The 17457-nt window shown below is 32.8% G+C and overlaps 3 protein-coding genes and 1 long non-coding RNA gene across 4 annotated transcripts; all 4 read left to right on the forward strand.

The window, feature by feature from the left end:
- The first annotated feature begins 1065 nt into the window (after window positions 1-1065).
- Window positions 1066-2699, forward strand: LOC106396180 (non-classical arabinogalactan protein 31). The gene is made up of 2 exons (XM_013836502.3): window positions 1066-1728; window positions 2176-2699. The coding sequence occupies exons 1-2, from the start codon at window positions 1134-1136 to the stop codon at window positions 2484-2486; spliced, it is 906 nt and encodes a 301-aa protein (XP_013691956.1). The 5' UTR covers window positions 1066-1133; the 3' UTR covers window positions 2487-2699.
- A 4988-nt stretch (window positions 2700-7687) lies between these two features.
- On the forward strand, window positions 7688-9966 carry LOC106396178 (VQ motif-containing protein 4). Its single transcript, XM_013836501.3, has one exon. It carries the CDS (start codon window positions 8997-8999, stop codon window positions 9741-9743), a length of 747 nt encoding a protein of 248 aa, XP_013691955.1. The 5' UTR covers window positions 7688-8996; the 3' UTR covers window positions 9744-9966.
- A 3223-nt stretch (window positions 9967-13189) lies between these two features.
- On the forward strand, window positions 13190-15024 carry LOC125589851. The gene is made up of 2 exons (XR_007326040.1): window positions 13190-14629; window positions 14709-15024. It is a non-coding gene; the product is annotated as an uncharacterized LOC125589851 (long non-coding RNA).
- Window positions 15025-16216: 1192 nt separating this feature from the next.
- On the forward strand, window positions 16217-17176 carry LOC125589852. Its single transcript, XM_048762428.1, has one exon. The coding sequence runs from the start codon at window positions 16217-16219 to the stop codon at window positions 17174-17176; it is 960 nt and encodes a 319-aa protein (XP_048618385.1).
- The last annotated feature ends 281 nt before the right edge of the window (window positions 17177-17457 follow it).

Here is a 17457-nt window from a genome sequence, read left to right on the forward strand (position 1 = left end):
TTAAATAGATCTACCTTTATAGAATACACAAAAATACATATCTAAAATTAATAAATCTACCTTTAAATGAGTGGAAGATGAGAACCATGTGATAAAAAAACTGCAAAACAAGATAAACTAATGAGAAAGACATATGACAAAAACAATAAATTGATATAAAGTTTGGTGTTTATAAGTTCAAAGAGATTAGAGAGAGGTTGGAGAGTTTTAGAATGAGGAGCATACCATTTTTGTTGCAGCCATTTGATAAGAGGAGAGAGAATGTGTAAATTTTTCTTTATATATGGAGACAAAAATTCTAATAAGGTTAAATATTTTTGATCATAAGACTTACTAGAAACTTCAATATTTTTAGCGGGAAACCAAAATATTTTTAGCGGGAAACTATAATATTTTTAGCGGGAGTTAGAAGACTTTCAGAGAAGTTTTCAAATCGCCAGACGACTTACATGTTAGTCGTCGTCTAGACCCTAAACTAAATTAACTAATTAAACACTTCATAAAATCAAATTAAACTTAAAAAATGTTAACTATGCACAAAAATAATCACATGGAGGTAAAAGTTTAATTTTTCAAAAAAAAACATTTAAACTTTCCACAATCTAACCTTAATAATATATACAATACTACAATATATGTTGCCAAACCTTTGACCAAAGAATATCATGATTCACTACTTTCACTCATTTATGTTGAAAATAATTCAATTTTATTATATCTTAATTTATATCACGTAAAACTGTTTATAATTACATGATTTTAATTTTTTGCTTATCAAAATATTTTTTACAAAATTTATAAATTATTTTTAAGATCAACTATACCAGACGACTTCCGTGGACGTCGTCCAGAAGACTTAACAGAATCTCAGAAGACTTAGCGGGTTATATTTGTAAAAAAAAATTCTATTTTTTTGTTTGGTCACAACGAGCTGACTGTGAATTTTTTAAGGAAAGAAAAGCTCGATTGATTGACATATATAGCTGTAGACTAAATTTTAGTTGTCTTGGAATATCTACTTTCGTTTATTATTTACGAAAAGGGACTTATTTCGTGACACCTAGCCTTGTCCTATAAATACACCCATACGATACTATCATCTCATATCACTAACCAAAAAACAAAACTAAAACATGGGGTTCTTGGGTAAGAGTGTATTGGTGTGTCTCATTGCACTTTGGTGCTTCACTTCCTCTGCCTTCACTGAAGAAGTGAACCATGTGACTCAAACACCTTCCTCTGCTCCTGCTCCGGCTCCTTACCACCACGGCCACCACCACCACCACCCACACCCTCCCCATCCCCACCATCCTCACCCTCACCCTCCGGCAAAAGCCCCTGTTAAGCCACCGGTTTCTTCGCCAACTAAAACTCCGGTTAAGCCTCCAGTTTACCCTCCAGCCAAAGCCCCGGTCAAGCCCCCAACTAAACCCCCGGTTAAACCACCAGTTTCTCCACCAGCCAAACCTCCGGTTAAGCCCCCGGTTTACCCTCCGACCAAAGCCCCGGTTAAGCCCCCAGTTTACCCTCCGACCAAAGCCCCTACTAAGCCCCCAACTAAACCCCCGGTTAAGCCTCCTGTCTCTCCTCCAGCCAAGCCACCGGTGAAGCCGCCGGTTTACCCGCCGAAGTTTAACAGGAGCCTAGTCGCCGTTCAGGGTACGGTCTTCTGCAAAAGCTGCAAATACGCTTCTTACGACTCACTCACTGGCGCCAAACCAGTTGAAGGTTAGAATCTTTTTAGTATTTTGTTCATATTTCATACGCAAATACCTCATTGATATACTAGTTCTGAACCGACCTAACTTGCTGCTGCTCTGCATAAGCATTTATTCAATAGTTTACACTTATATTTGTAAAACAATACGTACTTACAAGCTCTCAGAAATACGTATATACTTGATATCTATCATTACGCAAACTTCGAAAAATAATTCAAACCTCAAAACGTTTAAGTGGACCATAGCTACGAGACTACAGGTTTCGAGAAAGAGGTAAAAAATAAATAAAGTGACTATACTATATACACTCTGCACTCTTGCACTCTTGCACTCTTCAGTCACTGTTTTACAGTCTGTCCCATAAATTTTTCGAACCCAAGAAAAATAATAAAAAAGCACTAAACTGTTTCCATTAGTCCAAAACAAAATCTAACGGATATTATTATTTCTTTAGGTGCAAAGGTGAGACTAGTTTGTAAGAGCAAGAAGAACATAGTCGCAGAGACCGAGACAGACAAGAACGGATACTTCATGTTGTTGGCTCCGAAGACGGTGACCAACTTCGGTTTCAGACGATGTCGTGCGTATCTTGTGAAATCAAAGGACTACAAATGCAACAAAGTCTCCAAGCTCTTCGGTGGAGATGTCGGCGCCGTGCTCAAGCCAGTGAAAACGCCGGGAAAATCTTCGGTGGTCATTAACAAACTCACCTACGGTGTCTTTAACGTCGGTCCTTTTGCGTTCGACCCAGTCTGCTCCAAATGAAGATGATTGAAGATGCTCTGGTTACTTTCTTGAATACGTTAAGTTCAAAAGAGTGAATTGGGTGAGAGCGAGTTATGTGTTTCCGCGTTGCAAGTGTTATCTTAGCTAGATTTAAGTTAAATGTTTGTGTTTTATGAATGTGGGCTTTTTAATGAATGTGTCCTTAAGTGACGTTTAAAGTTTCGTTTGAATAAAAATAGCCAGCTTCAAGAAGATCATAGGTTTTATCTACTGTTGAGAAGATCACTGTAATGGGATGATATCATTTAATGCTACATTGAATGCGTAAAGGAAATGAAAGGCATTTGTGTTTCGAAGCCTGTATAAATGGACGCATGATACTTGTTACATTTACAAATATAGATGGCATCCATCTCACCAAAATTGTCAGTACTAAAATAATGAAAATTTTGAAAAGGAGTAACCAAGAAGAAACCTCTCAATCTCGTAACATATTTATATTAATATTATATACAATAAATAAAATTTGCCAATAAGAAGATGCTTTAACCATGGGAAATATATCATTGCAAAGAACGAGTAGCTTGTACTAGAAATTTTGAATTTCTATTTTCCTAATACTTGATTTAATTAAAATGTTTTATAGTTACGCTGCAGACAAAAACAGATGATTACAAAGAATGGTAATAATGACGAAAGGAAGGGAGAATCATCGAATAGGGTTTTCTACTTTCTAGTGGGTTCTTGGATTCGGAGAAAAATCAGCTGTGAAATTGTCGGCCACGTGTCTGACATAATTTCCCATCACATCTCAAAGTTCAAAAAAGACAAGTTAATTTCAAGATAACAAAAAAATTAATTTAAGTCGATCGCTCGTTGAAATTGAAGTGATTAACAAGAAGAAAGGGTCTATGGGCCAGTGGCGCGACGATCTAGTGATGCACTTTCACAGTGACCAATAATTTTCAGTATGTTTTCTTGTGCCTTTTTAAATTGATGGACGAAAGATGATCACCATATTACCATGTTTTTGTTTGAGAGTTTTTTCATAGGCCTCTATCTTAGATGATCTTTAGGGCCTTTACCCTTTTATAACAAGGTCTCAAATGTCTATTTTATTGCTGGTCATTTGAAAAAATTGCCAACAAACGAAGTAAACATCCAGTATTTAGATTTTTATAGTCTAATCAAACTGAAAAATTTCAGACAGAAACTATATTGAACCACAGTAGTTCAGTTCAGTTTGTTGGAAATCGATCAAAATGTTCAAGGAGCTCAAGTAAAATAAATGTTTTCAGGAAGAGAGTAAGCTTGGGAAAGCTTATAAGGTTTTGAAAGGGTTTCTACTTTAGCTCATAGCATGAAGCCTGCTCAACATGTGGTTCTCTTAAAGAAGCTAACCGGGTTAGTAGACGTTGGTTTAGGGCTTTAGATTCCGGTTCAACGGAATTATTTTGTTGTTTCTTAGAGTGTGAATGGTGAGGCAGATCGTTAGCAGATGTCTTGCACATTAGTATTTTTTGTACTGCCACAGCCAATCACAATTTTTAACCTTTCCAGAAAAGAAAAGCAGGAGACCTGTCCAATGGTAACTTTTTTTGTCTTTATCTGTGTAAAAGCAGATGATCTGCATGTCCTTCTACCCTCTCAACTTTTGATGCAGTTCACGGATTCCACCATTTTTTCATCCAATAGAATTGTTTAGTAAAATTAAATTAATTCTGAAAATATTAATAATTCAACACTTATAAATAAAGAGAGTAAGAACATACGTAGTTCCATACTTCTTCGATTAAAAGAGGTTCTAGACAACAAAAAAAAGTTATGTGCACTACCATTCTTAGAAAAAAAAGTGTTGTAGTTCTTTTATACTAGTACTGTCGTAAGCTTCATTCATTCTTACAGTAAGTTTCATTCATATATATTAATTTGATCACGTATATAATACATATATTAATAATTCAAAATATAGTATAGTTAATTGGAAAAAGAATCTTGTGTTGTAGGGTGGGAGATAAAAAAAGAAGGTGCAGTAACGAAGATTTTGTTGAAGAAATGGGACATACAAATACCAGTAACGAAGATTCTGAAAATGATATAGTGACATGGAGACAAAAAATATGGCTGATGGAGATCATATGACAAACATTAGAGACAACATTGCCGATATGTTATGGGCAAATCATTAAATTATTTTACCTTTGTTTATGTATTTTTTATTATGTGTTTTGATATTTTGGTGTAATCTTTATTGTTTCAATATATGATATGCACTTTTGAACTGCTTTTGCCATTCATAACTTTGAAACATAACTTGTTCTGCTTGATCTGCATCTCTCCTGCATGATCCGCTTGGTCTGCACTTGTCCTGCTTGATCTGCATGATCTGCTTGATCTGCACCGCTTGATCTGCTTTTACCATTTGGAACCTTAAAAGGAAATTTATGGTGGTGGTGAACAGACTCCCTGCACCTGTATCATGATTGAGAATTGAGATTGTATGACAGCTGCTTATGTCCTAATTCGTTCATTTTAGTATCAAATTTCAAAAAGAAAATAAAATTTTGGTGATTGTTTTGTCTTTCGGTACGTGGGATACACGGCCCAACTTTGTCGGATAAATTTCTTAACTCACACCGAGCTTGACTGGTAAGATGTATAATAAAATTAATTCATATCGGCTTTAAGATTATTAGCCCAATGAATTTGAGCCCAAACCTTTTGGACTGTATATGAAAGCGTATACCTACAAAATCACAGCCCTAACTTGTATTTTACTTTGTCAACCCAATGAACCCAATGATTATATTTTTTTTAACTCAAAAATTCATTTCATTCACCGAAATACGTAAGCCAGCAGAACGTGAATAAATCTCAGGAGACAATAGCCTAAAAAAAGGAGACATGATACTAACCAAAACAACCGATAAATTTTAAAACAGTAGACAAGTAATATTTAGAGACAGTGGAACTAGAGCTGAGACTGATGATCAAATAATTACTAACTACATTTCCATAGAACATGGTAACACTAAAGCTGAACTAAAGAGCAAAAGTCTTGAGCGATCCCAACCCTGAATGAAACATCACCAAGCCAAACTAGAACATCAACATCAGAAACAATCTCGAGGTCAAATCTACATCAACTCCAGCAGCTACTATCCATCTGAAACTTGCATGACCAAAATCCCTCACTATAACTAAGGTACAAGGACCAAAGAACTTGAAACGCCACTTGAGAAAACGTCAAAGAAGACCACCAGCTCTTACACGCGGACACTCGCAAGAAAACCAAATGACCTACAGAACAAAGACTGCCCACCTCCTCGCAAGAGAAGAACTGAAGAACAAGTCATCTGCTTCGTCTAAAAACCATATCCCATATCCACAGAGGACCAAGAAAAGGTCTAGTAGATACCTCCACATCGAACACAAATCACAAAGACGGATCCAAATAACGAACTTAGGTTGAGATGAAGAGACCATGACACCAAGAACTGAACATAAGCAGCAGTCTCATGACTTCAAGCTAATACCAACACGTCACAAAATATCTTCACCCACGCTTAACGACACCAAGAGAAGGGAACAAATCCCACCGTCAATCTAGTAGATCCAGATCTCCGGCTTCAACAGAAGGAAGGAGACAATCAGATCTGAAACCATGCACCTCGCCGGTATCTGAGATGCTTCAAATATACTGTTCAAACCATCAAAAGTATAAACTCAAGCAAAAATCGCATACACAAAGACAGAACAGTTGAGAAGGAAAAGAGGAGAGACCGACTCCGATGCTGATGGAGCCATCGAAGCTGGTCTTTGAGAAGCGGTACGGTAGATACTTGCTCGCGACGGCTAGGGTTTCGAAGACTTAGACTAGCCTTTCTTCTTTGTTTGTGTTTTCTTAAACCCAATGATTGGATTAGTTCTTTTCTATGTGTTGATTAGATATTTTTTTTGTCAACTTTCATTTTATTTCATTATAGCCTTTAAGGCTTAGAAATACAAGTGGAAAGTCAAACCCATTACACAAATTAATTAAACCCACATAAATGCCAAACATAAAGATAGACATATGCATTGAACAACATGTGTTCCTACGTGGTCTTCGACGTGTCCTTAAATGGGGAAGGGTTTAGATCCTTGCTGGAACAAAGACCGACTACGACATCGCCGGAACAAAGGCCGCTTAAACTCCAGAGATTTGTTACGAGACAATCATAGAGCTAGAGATCCATCCCTAATTTAATTCCACTTCCGTGCTTCTTTTTCCCTAAAACGCCTCTGTCTTCATCGAAAGTTTCATTCTTTTCGCTAGATGTGTAACCGCCAAAAAACTTGAAATGATTTGTTATCAGTCTTTGTTGAAATACTTGCATATAACAAGCTTCTACTATTTTTAAACTGAAACAAATCGTTAAGAAAAACTTGCAAAACTCAATCTTCATCTTGTAAGAACACTTTGCTTAGATAACATAATAGCAAAGGTTGATATATTTGGAGGATAACCAACGAGAAGAAGAACTCCAAAGAAAACAGTCGGGATAAATCAATTTTTGTGAGGGAAGAAGCTCAGACAAATCCGATCATCAAGATCATAACTTTATTTATCCAATCAATCCCATAAAATAAATAAGAAACTGAATATTTGCCCAGAAAATGATCGAAACACCACCGCAAAGATTGCCTAAGCAAAGAGACAATCACCTAACGCGAAGACAAGATCGATCTAAGATCGAAATATAAACATCAAAAAACAAAATTATCTTTATTTTTCTCTATTCCTTCCGAAATATTTGATATTGATAAGAATGAAAATAGAGAGAATTTTATCTCTTTAAAAGATAAGAGAGAAAACGAACAAAATTTTGTTGATTAGATTAGTTCTAATAAAAGCTTTCTGCACTTGTTATACATTTTTCCTTCCGCTTCTAAAAAACTGATTTTTAAAATGTTTTACGCATATTAAAAATATATTAAATAATATAATTAAATTTATAATTTATTGTATTATATATGTTTTAATAATTATTAAACAATAATATTTAATGAATTCAAATATTCTAGCTAATAATTTTAAAATATATAATTTATCTATATCGATTGATAAAGTAACTAAAATTTTAAAAATTAATATTTGTAAAACAAAAAAATGTTTAGTAAATATACTTTTTGGAAACTATACTTCCTAATTCATGTAGATAAATAATTTAAATTTTTGTTGGCCCTCTTCTTCTGCTTCTTCTCTCTTCTAAAATCTAAAAGTCTCATTGGTCAGCTCTGGTGGCTTAGACAACATAGGAGCAGATCCTTTCGTTCTATGCTTGTAATTAGTTTTTGTTAGTTTTCCTTCTTCATCTTTTCTCTGCATCGTACTGATTTAAAGCTTTTTGTTTTTTTTCAGAGCTGGGTTTATCAATCGATTTACTTTCAGATGGTGTCGATCTTGTCTGGTCGGCTGCAGGGTTTATGTTTTATCTATCTTGCACATCTGTTGTTTGGTCTTTGATTCAGAGTAGTTGTGCCATGCCAGTACTTGGTTAATTCTAGGCTTGTTCTTTACTTGTCTCTACTTCAACAACGGTGATAGCGTTGTCTTAGTATTGGCGTGGTAGTGTGTTGTGAGCAGAAAAAGTCAAACATCAATCATGTAGAAGAAATTGGTTTCCTGACATTTCTCCATCTCCAGTTTGGAAGGAGCCATGCTCTCAGTCTTTTAATAAGTGATCCTCCCAATTTATTTTCATCCTCTCTCGTTTCTAGTGCTCAGTTCTTGGCATCGTTCCCTCTCTTGTGTACTCTCAATGCATGATTGCCAGCTGATCAAAGATTTTTGATTTCTTTCTATTATCTTCATCAAGAGGTGTTTATGGCTTTTATTTGAAGATCTTTAGCTATCGTTTTAGTTTTTGGTTTAGTCCTAGTCTCTTTTGTTTGGGAGTACGTTTTCCTTTTTTGGGCTATGTTTCCAGAGATTTCAATGTGTTTATTCATGTACGTGGCTTTTGTATCTTTGTTTTTCTCCTGTTATCAATTAAATTGAGATGACCAAAACAAAACCTAATTTAAACTTAAGATAATAAGATCACTTCGAGTATTTACTATATTGACCAAAAGGGTCCCATTAATGTCTTAGTCTTCTAAAATATCATTGGTTATTTGAGTTCAACATTTTCCACTCAGGAAATTAAATACTTTCGTTGTTAGAGACTTAGTCACAACCTGTAACATTTATTGGGCGAGACTGAAACCATAGGCAATGATGATGAGCCACACAACGAGTGTAGAAAGTAATTGGCTCTCTACCAACAAAACAAGAAAATAGCTACCACGAGAAAAGTTTTTCGTCAAATATTCTTTTTCCATCTGACGACTGCGAGTGTGAATTACTCTCCAGTTGAGCGCGTGACAATTTGAAGAGAGTATAGAACATAAAAAAGACTAATAAAGAGTCAATAGAGCCCACGGAAACATTTTCTCTCACCGAACCAAAACACAATCCTCTCTCTCTCTCTCTCTTCCCTAATCTTCCTCTCTATCATCTCTTCAATGGAGAGATACAGAGATGCTTCAACGAATCTGATTCCATCTCCTCGATGCCACAACAACAACAACAGCTGCAGTATGAGCAGTAGCACTGAGAGCAACAACAACAACAACAACAAACCACCAACAACTCCGACCCGACAGGTAACCACTAGATCCGAATCCGGAAACCCATACCCAACCACTTTCGTCCAAGCCGACACTTGTTCCTTCAAACAAGTCGTCCAGATGCTAACCGGATCCTCCGACAGACCCAAACAACACAACACCTCCTCTCTCAAACCCAACCCGACCCATCAAACCGACCCGAGATCCTCTCCTTCCCAATTCCCAATCCCTCCAATCAAAGCCGTAAACAAGAAACAGTCTTCTTCTTCTTCCTCAGGGTTCCGTCTCTACGAGCGCCGTAACTCGATGAAGAATCTCAAAATCAACCCGTTAAACCCGGTTTTCAACCCGGTTAACTCAGCTTTCTCTCCCCGGAAACCCGAGATCCTCTCTCCAAGCATCCTCGATTTCCCGTCTCTCGTTTTGAGCCCGGTCACTCCTCTTATACCCGACCCGTTTAATCGATCCGGGTCATCGAGTCAGAGCCCCGACGATGCCGAGGAGAAGGCTATGAAAGAGAGAGGCTTTTATCTGCATCCGTCTCCGGCGACAACTCCGATGGATTCAGAGCCTCGTCTTCTTCCTCTGTTTCCGCTGACTTCTCCTCGGGTCTCAGGTTCTTCCACAGATTCTAGTTCTTGAATGAATGAAACCAACTCTAATTTTTTATTTTAAAAAGAATATCATTTCCTTTGTGATTTTTAATTATATATTTATAATTATAATGGGAATTGAAATGAATCCTGATGAGACTTGTGTTATATATCAGAGATGATTGTAATGCTCAGATGAAATGTTTGCCCAAGCCAACTGCGATTTGAAATTGTATTAATCTCTAAGGTGTTTATTGGTTTCATTGCTCATATTTGACTTGTTTAGATCATTTTTGTCGAGTTTAGACTCCATCATTACAATTTTACAGTTACTGAGAAATAACGATTAAGATTCGAAAGAGTAGAATATGAAAACTAGATTAGTTGTGGAATTTGTTTCTGTTCAAAAGATTCTAGTGATTTTTTTGTTTTCTGTCAATCCTGAAGTTCTACTGAGTTAATGGGGTGTAAGTTTTAATTTATGGAATGAAGTAGTAGTTTGATAAAAAAAAAAATAGGATACACAACTTGTTGCATTCTCCCAAAATTTGTTTTTAGTACACAAGTGAAGAAGAGATTGGTCCAGCTTTCTTTTGCTAAAGGATTTGATGATGAAATAACCATAGTAACAATGGAAAAGGAGTTAAGAAAATAAAATAAAAGTTTAATTTTTAATTTTTTTTTTCTCCCTTCTTTACGCCTTAGAAAAAGTGAAAACAAATTGAAAAAGCAAAGTGTTAAAGAAAAAAAAATGAAAAACGAATAAAAGAGTAAATTGGATAGAAAGAGTGGGGCTTAGCTGTCTAAAAAAGAGGATATTAAATTACGGAGTAAGTAATCTTTTGACTATCTTTTTTCTTCTCCTTTGTTTTCTTTTATTTCATTTTCATATAATGTGATTGGGTTTTGAGATATGTATGACCCCATTTTACCTATATTGTCAGCCTAATGATAACTAATTATAGACTAGGATAAGACCTGTGCAAAGCGCATGGTGAATTTATTTCTATATAGTATCGATAATTTTTTTTATATATTTGATAATTTTATTTATATATAAACAATATTTTTTGTTGTTATTATATAATTTCTTTCCGATAGATCAGATCAATTTTTATTAAAAATGATGGAACAAAACTATAATTAATACATCATGGGTTGATCAGATTGAACATTAAACAAATTACGACATAAAAACTTTATTTTTTCCATCGAACACATTTTTGAAAAAAGTGAAGAGTATTGTTTTCACAGTTGAATTATTTTAACTTTTATCTTCCATATGGTTTTGAAAGCTTTCAAATCAACCATCGAATTGATACATGTCATTTTAATGTTTTTAGTCGTATACTTAAGGAAAACTTACATTTTTGTAATTTAAAGTCATTTTAAAAAATTCAAATATAACATATAAGAAAAAATCTAACATATAAGAAAAATATAACATATAAGGTATCTTCATTTTTGTATTTTAAAGTCGTTTTTAAAAAAAAATATAACATATAAGGTTTCCTCATTTTTGTAATTTAATGTCATTTTAAAAAATTCCAAATATAACATAAGAAAAAATCTACTTTTTTTATTATATGGTTAATATCATTGTTTATTTTTTTAATAATATAAAATTAAACAAAATGAAGAAGGATGCAAAAATTGTTATCAAATCTTTATTACTCATAATCATTAATTGACATATATATGTAAATCATATTAGGTAATTTTGTAACTTTTATTTAGGGAAAGAATACACACTTCTTATATTTTAGGTTAATATAATGTTTTCTAGTGGACATTAAACAAATTATGACATAAAAACTTTATTTTTTCCTTCGAACACATTCTTGAAAAAGTGAACAGTATTGTTTTCACAGTTGAATTATTTTGACTTTAATCTTCCATATGGTTTTGAAAGCTTTCAAATCAACCATCGAACTGATACATGTCATTTTAATGTTTTTAGTCGTATATTTACGGAAAACTTACATTTTTGTAATTTAAAATCATTTTAAAAAATTCAAAATATAACATATAAGAAAAATATAACATATAAGGTGTCCTCATTTTTGTATTTTAAAATCGTTTAAAAAATATATATAACATATAAGATTTCCTCATTTTTGTAATTTAATGTCATTTTAAAAAATTCCAAATATAACATATAAGAAAATATATAATTTTTTTATTATATGGTTAATGTGATTGTTTATTTTTTTAATAATTTAAAATTAAACAAAACTAAGAAGGATGCAAAAATTGTTATCAAATCTTTATTATTCATAATCATTAATTGTCATATTTATGTAAATCATATTAGGTAATTTCGTAGCTTTTGTTTAGGAAAATAATACACACTTCTTATAATTTAGGTTAATACAATGTTCTCTAGTGGACATTAAACAAATTATGACATAAAAATCTTATTTTTTCTTTCGAACACATTCTTGAAAAAGTGAACAGTATTGGTTTCACAGTTGAATTATTTTCACTTTTATCTTACATATGGTTTTGAAAGCTTTCAAATCAACCAATGAACTGATACATGTCAATTTAATGTTTTAGGTCGTATACTTAAGGAGAACTTACATTTTTGTAATTTAAAATCGTTTTAAAAAATTCAAAATATAACATATAAGAAAAAATCTAACATATAAGAAAAATATAACATATAAAGTGTCTTCATTTTTGTTTTCTAAAGTCGCTTTTTTAAAAAAATATAACTTATAAGATTTCCTCTTTTTTGTAATTTAAAGTCATTTTAAAAAATTCAAAATATAACATATAAGAAAAAATCTAATTTTTTTTTATTATATGGTTAATGTGATTGTTTATTTTTTTAATAATATAAAATTAAACAAAAATGAAGAAAGATGCAAAAATTGTTATCAAATCTTTATTATTCATAATCATTAATTGTCATGTATATGTAAATCATATTAGGTAATTCCGTAGTTTTTATTTAAGGAAATAATGCACACTTCTTATATTTTAGGTTAATATAATGTTTTCTAGTGGATATTAAACAAATTATGACATAAAATCTTTATTTTTTCTCTCGAACACATACTTGAAAAAAGTGAACAGTATTGTTTCCACAGTTAAATTATTTTGACTTTTTTCTTACATATCGTTTTGAAAGCTTTCAAATCAACCGTCGAATTGATACATGTCATTTTAATGTTTTTAGTCGTATACTTAAGGAAAATTTACATTTTTGTAATTTAAAGTCGTTTTAAAAATTTTTTAAATATAACATATAGGAAAATTCTAATATATAAGAAAAATATAGCATATAAGGTGTTCTCTTTTTTGTATTTTAAAGTCGTTTTAAAAAAAAAAATATAACATATAAGGTTTCTTCATTTTTGTAATTTAAAGTCATTTTAAAAAATTTAAAATATAAGATATAAGAAAAAATCTAATTTTTTTATTATATTGTTTTTTTTTAATAATATAAATTTAAACAAAAATGAAGAAGGATGCAAAAATTGTTATCAAATCTTTATTATTCATAATAATTAATTGCCATATATATGTAAATCATATTAGGTAATTCCGTAGCTTTTATTTAAAGAAAGAATACATACTTCTTATATTTTATGTTAATATAATGTTCTCTAGTGTTATATAATTATGGAATAATGTGACACCATTAGATTAAACTATATTTTATATTAGATGTTCTAGAATTCTTTGAAATTGAATTTATAAGACATTTAGAGTGTCACCTAGAATTTGAAATTTTTTTTAATTAATACAAAATTAAGGTTTTAATTTTTCAAATGTTTCTCGGGATGTTTTTAAACGTCTTATATGATAGTTACTGGCTTCTGTATATAGTCTGTTTACGGTTTGAAACACTAGAGTACAAATTACTTTTGGTCATTGTTTGGAGATAATATCTTGGGTCAAAAGTCATAGTTAAAAGTCATTTTCAAATATAATTGAAAGTGGACTAAGGCATATGGATTGAGAGGTAATGGGCATATTTGCAAAATGCCCCATCTAATTATTCTGACTGATATTTTAATGAGTAAATTAGCTAAATATACTAACAAAGGTGGGATATCATTGAATGGGGGAAAAATGGTAATGTTGGGGGGAAGAAAATTGGAGGGATATAGAGTATGAAGTGCAAATAAAGAAAAAGTTGTGTGTAGGAAGTACAAATTCTCTATTTTAATTGTGCCTTGAATATTTCTTGGTCAAAGGTTTTTGTGTAGAAAAGAAGAAAAAGAATAAGGCTTGTTAGAAACTTTCAAATTTAGGTGTTTTAATTGGTAGCACAAAAGGGACGTGGTCTACCGAAGCAATTAATTAATTAATAGTTTCATTAAATGGTCTTTAGACCAAATTAAATTAAACTTGACTCGATCTCTTAGCATGTGGTGGACCGTATCTATCTCTTTCCTTTGAAAATTCTCATGTGAAGAGAGTTGATGATGAGGGCCCTACTTCCACTATAGTGGTGCCATTGAGAGCGATTGCGGTTGACCCATTTACAACTTTTCTTTCCTTTATAAGAAATAAAAGTATTTCCTTTTTTTTTCACTTCGCACTATTTTAATAAAAAACAATTTTGTTCGATATTCTATTGGTAATCTTACTCAGTAGAATTTTTTTTTTGTTCAACTCTCACTAGAATCTAATCCTTTTTTTTTGCGATGATGTTTGTACCTAAATTTCTTCAATATATGTGCATTATATATCAAGATTTAGATGCCAAGTGTTTCTTTTTATATATGTAGAAATAATAATTCGAATTGGTAGATTCTAAACAACAACAAATACAATAGGAGAGAAAACACCTTATTCATTGTGTAAAATCTAATTTACTAGTTACCAAAAAGTTAATCATTTTGTGGTTTTGAAATAAAGCAAAGCAATAAAAGTCAAAAAGTAATGGAGATGTGGTGCGAATAGCAATAATGTTTCAAAGTTAAGTTCTTTTTATTTATTTATTGATTTAATGACTTTGGAAAAAGACCATACAGTGCTGAATGAAGTAGTAGTGCAGGTGGGTTTTGACGTCTTGTGAGTTGTGACCATGAACCTACACATTTCCTCAGACAAAAACAAACAGAAAATACAGCAAGAAAATTAGCCAGAACACAGAATGGGCCTAATATCAGACATTGTCAAGGGCTATCTATAAGTTTATATGCAACTAATAAAATTTATGCAATTCAAAAACCAATTCGTATGATAAAGTTATAAATGTGGTAAGTGCGGTTAGTTCTGGAGCTTTTAAAGATGCTTTCATTTTTGTAAGTGTTGCGTTTTTCAATTCAAAGTTAATTGGTGATTGTTATAAGATAAACTTTGAAATGATCCTCCACTCCTTTACCAACTCAAGCACTATGATCATTTACTCATCAAGCACTATGATCATCTACTCATCAAGCACTATGATCACCCACTCATTTACCAAATCAAGCACCATCTTTGATATTTTATGTATTGTTGCTCACTATAAATACCATCACTCATCTCACTCTTTTGTACACAATTACATCTTCTTCTTCTTCCTTATAATAAACTCTTTCTCTCATATTAAGTGTTATTTGCTTCCTACGGGTATTGAATTCTACTCTTATTTAAATTTCCCGATACTATAAATTATAAGTTATTTCATAACACGTTATCAGCACGATCACTCTGCGATTTGGTAAAATTTATTTGTATCATTTATACCCTGTTATAATGGTCGGTATACCGCCTCTACTATTATTTATATCATGTTATAATGGCCGGAATACCGCCTATATTATTTACTAGTAATTTAATTTATTTATTGGTCGGCCGAGCCGCCTTATATCCTGTTTATTATTTATTGGTCGGCCGAGCCGCCTTATATCCTGTTTATTATTTATTGGTCGGCCGAGCCGCCTTATATCCTGTTTATTATTTATTGGTCGGCTGAGCCGCCTTATATTCTGTTTATTATTAATTGGTCGGCCGAGCCGCCGTATAATTTATTTATTATTCTGCATTGATCGGCTGAGCCGTCGCATGATTTGTTGTCATATAACATAAATATTTCATTGTCATAATTTTTCACTTTTATGAAATTTTATAGATTTGATTGACCGTTTAATACGATATTTTCAGACTAATTTTTGGTGCACTCGATTTAACCCCAACGGTCACAAAGAAAATTTTTCAAAAATTTCCCCTTTCTCCAACGGTCATGAACAGTAATTTTCATCTATAAATACAACTCATTTTCACTCCATTTCATCATCCAAAACATTTCATCTTCTCTCAAAAATTTCAAATCGCTCTCCTCCGATTTTTCATTTCAAGAAAGATGATTCGCGCACTTTTGTTTTTATGTGCCATTTTTATTTGTGTTTCTATTTATGGTTCATTCGTTGGAGAATTTACTCCGAGTGAATTTAAGATGAATATCGGTTTAATTTTATTTACATCGCTTCTCCTTGTAATTGCTTGTATGATTAATGTAAACGGTTTTTAAATTATGAAGTTCTAATAAAATTACTATTTTGTGTTTTAGAAATACAAATGGCAAACATCGAGAAACTCCAGTTCCCGGCTCTAAAAGTAACCGGCGAAAACTATGTCAGATGGGTCACAAATGTGAAACCTTATCTTGTAATAAAAAAGATATCTGAAGCTATAAAAGTCGGTAACAAATCGCCACCCGAGCATATAGCCGAGGCGATAATCTTCCTGAAGAAGCACTTAGATGAGAATCTAACTCACGACTATGGAGACGTTGAGGACCCATCTGTACTATGGCAAGCCTTGAAAGACAGATTCGATAATCAAAAGGAAATCAATCTCCCTCACGCTCTTGAAGAGTGGAAAACCCTGAGGTTTCAGGATTTCCAAAGGGTTAGAGATTACAATTCCACTATCTTGAGGATAGTTGCACAATTAAAATATTGTGGTAACCCTGTCACCGAAGCAGAAATGCTTGACAAGACATACAATACCTTCCACAAAGAACACAACGTCTTATCCCGAATTTACAGAAAATGTGGGTACACCAAATTTTCTGAATTGATGGTAACACTCATGTTGGCTGAAAAGAACGATGAGTTACTAATCAAAAACCATAATTCCCGACCCACGGGAGCCAAGGCATTTCCCGAAGTGAATGCTACGGCGGTAGAATATTCGGGAAGGAGAAACCATACCAATCGAGGTCGTGGTCGGCGTTTCAACAACAAACGTGGAAAGCCTTACTATCCTAAAAGTATTAGATCTAACAAATGGGTTAGATCTGAACAACCTCATAAAGGCAAAGAAACCGAAGAGGATACCACAAAGAAAAGTGAGACTGTATGTTACAGATGTGGATGTAAAGGACATTGGTCCCGTACCTGTCGTACTCCCCCACATTTGTGCAAGTTATATCAAGAATCCATAAAAGGAAAGGCTAAAGAGGTGAACCTCACGGAAAACGTTGAAGGGACCTCATACCTTGAATCCTCTGATTTCGCAAATGAGCTGGACTAGAATACTCTTGAAGAGTACGGAAATGTTTCTAATAAGACTGCTGAATAGTCCTCATTTGTAATGTATAATAATTATGTTTTCAAAGAATAATGTTGTTTTAACAACAATATTTGTATAATTATTGTGTGTTTTCTTTATATAATCAATGAATAAATTTCACGTTTCACTTTTATTTAATGTTTATGATAATTTCAGAAATGGATCAAAATACTAATGGAGCAAAATCCAAGAAACGGATTCGTGAAATATGCATACCAGATAGTGGAACAACGCACACTATT

Source organism: Brassica napus, chromosome C7, assembly GCF_020379485.1.
Source record: "Brassica napus cultivar Da-Ae chromosome C7, Da-Ae, whole genome shotgun sequence".
Lineage (NCBI taxonomy): Eukaryota > Viridiplantae > Streptophyta > Magnoliopsida > Brassicales > Brassicaceae > Brassica > Brassica napus.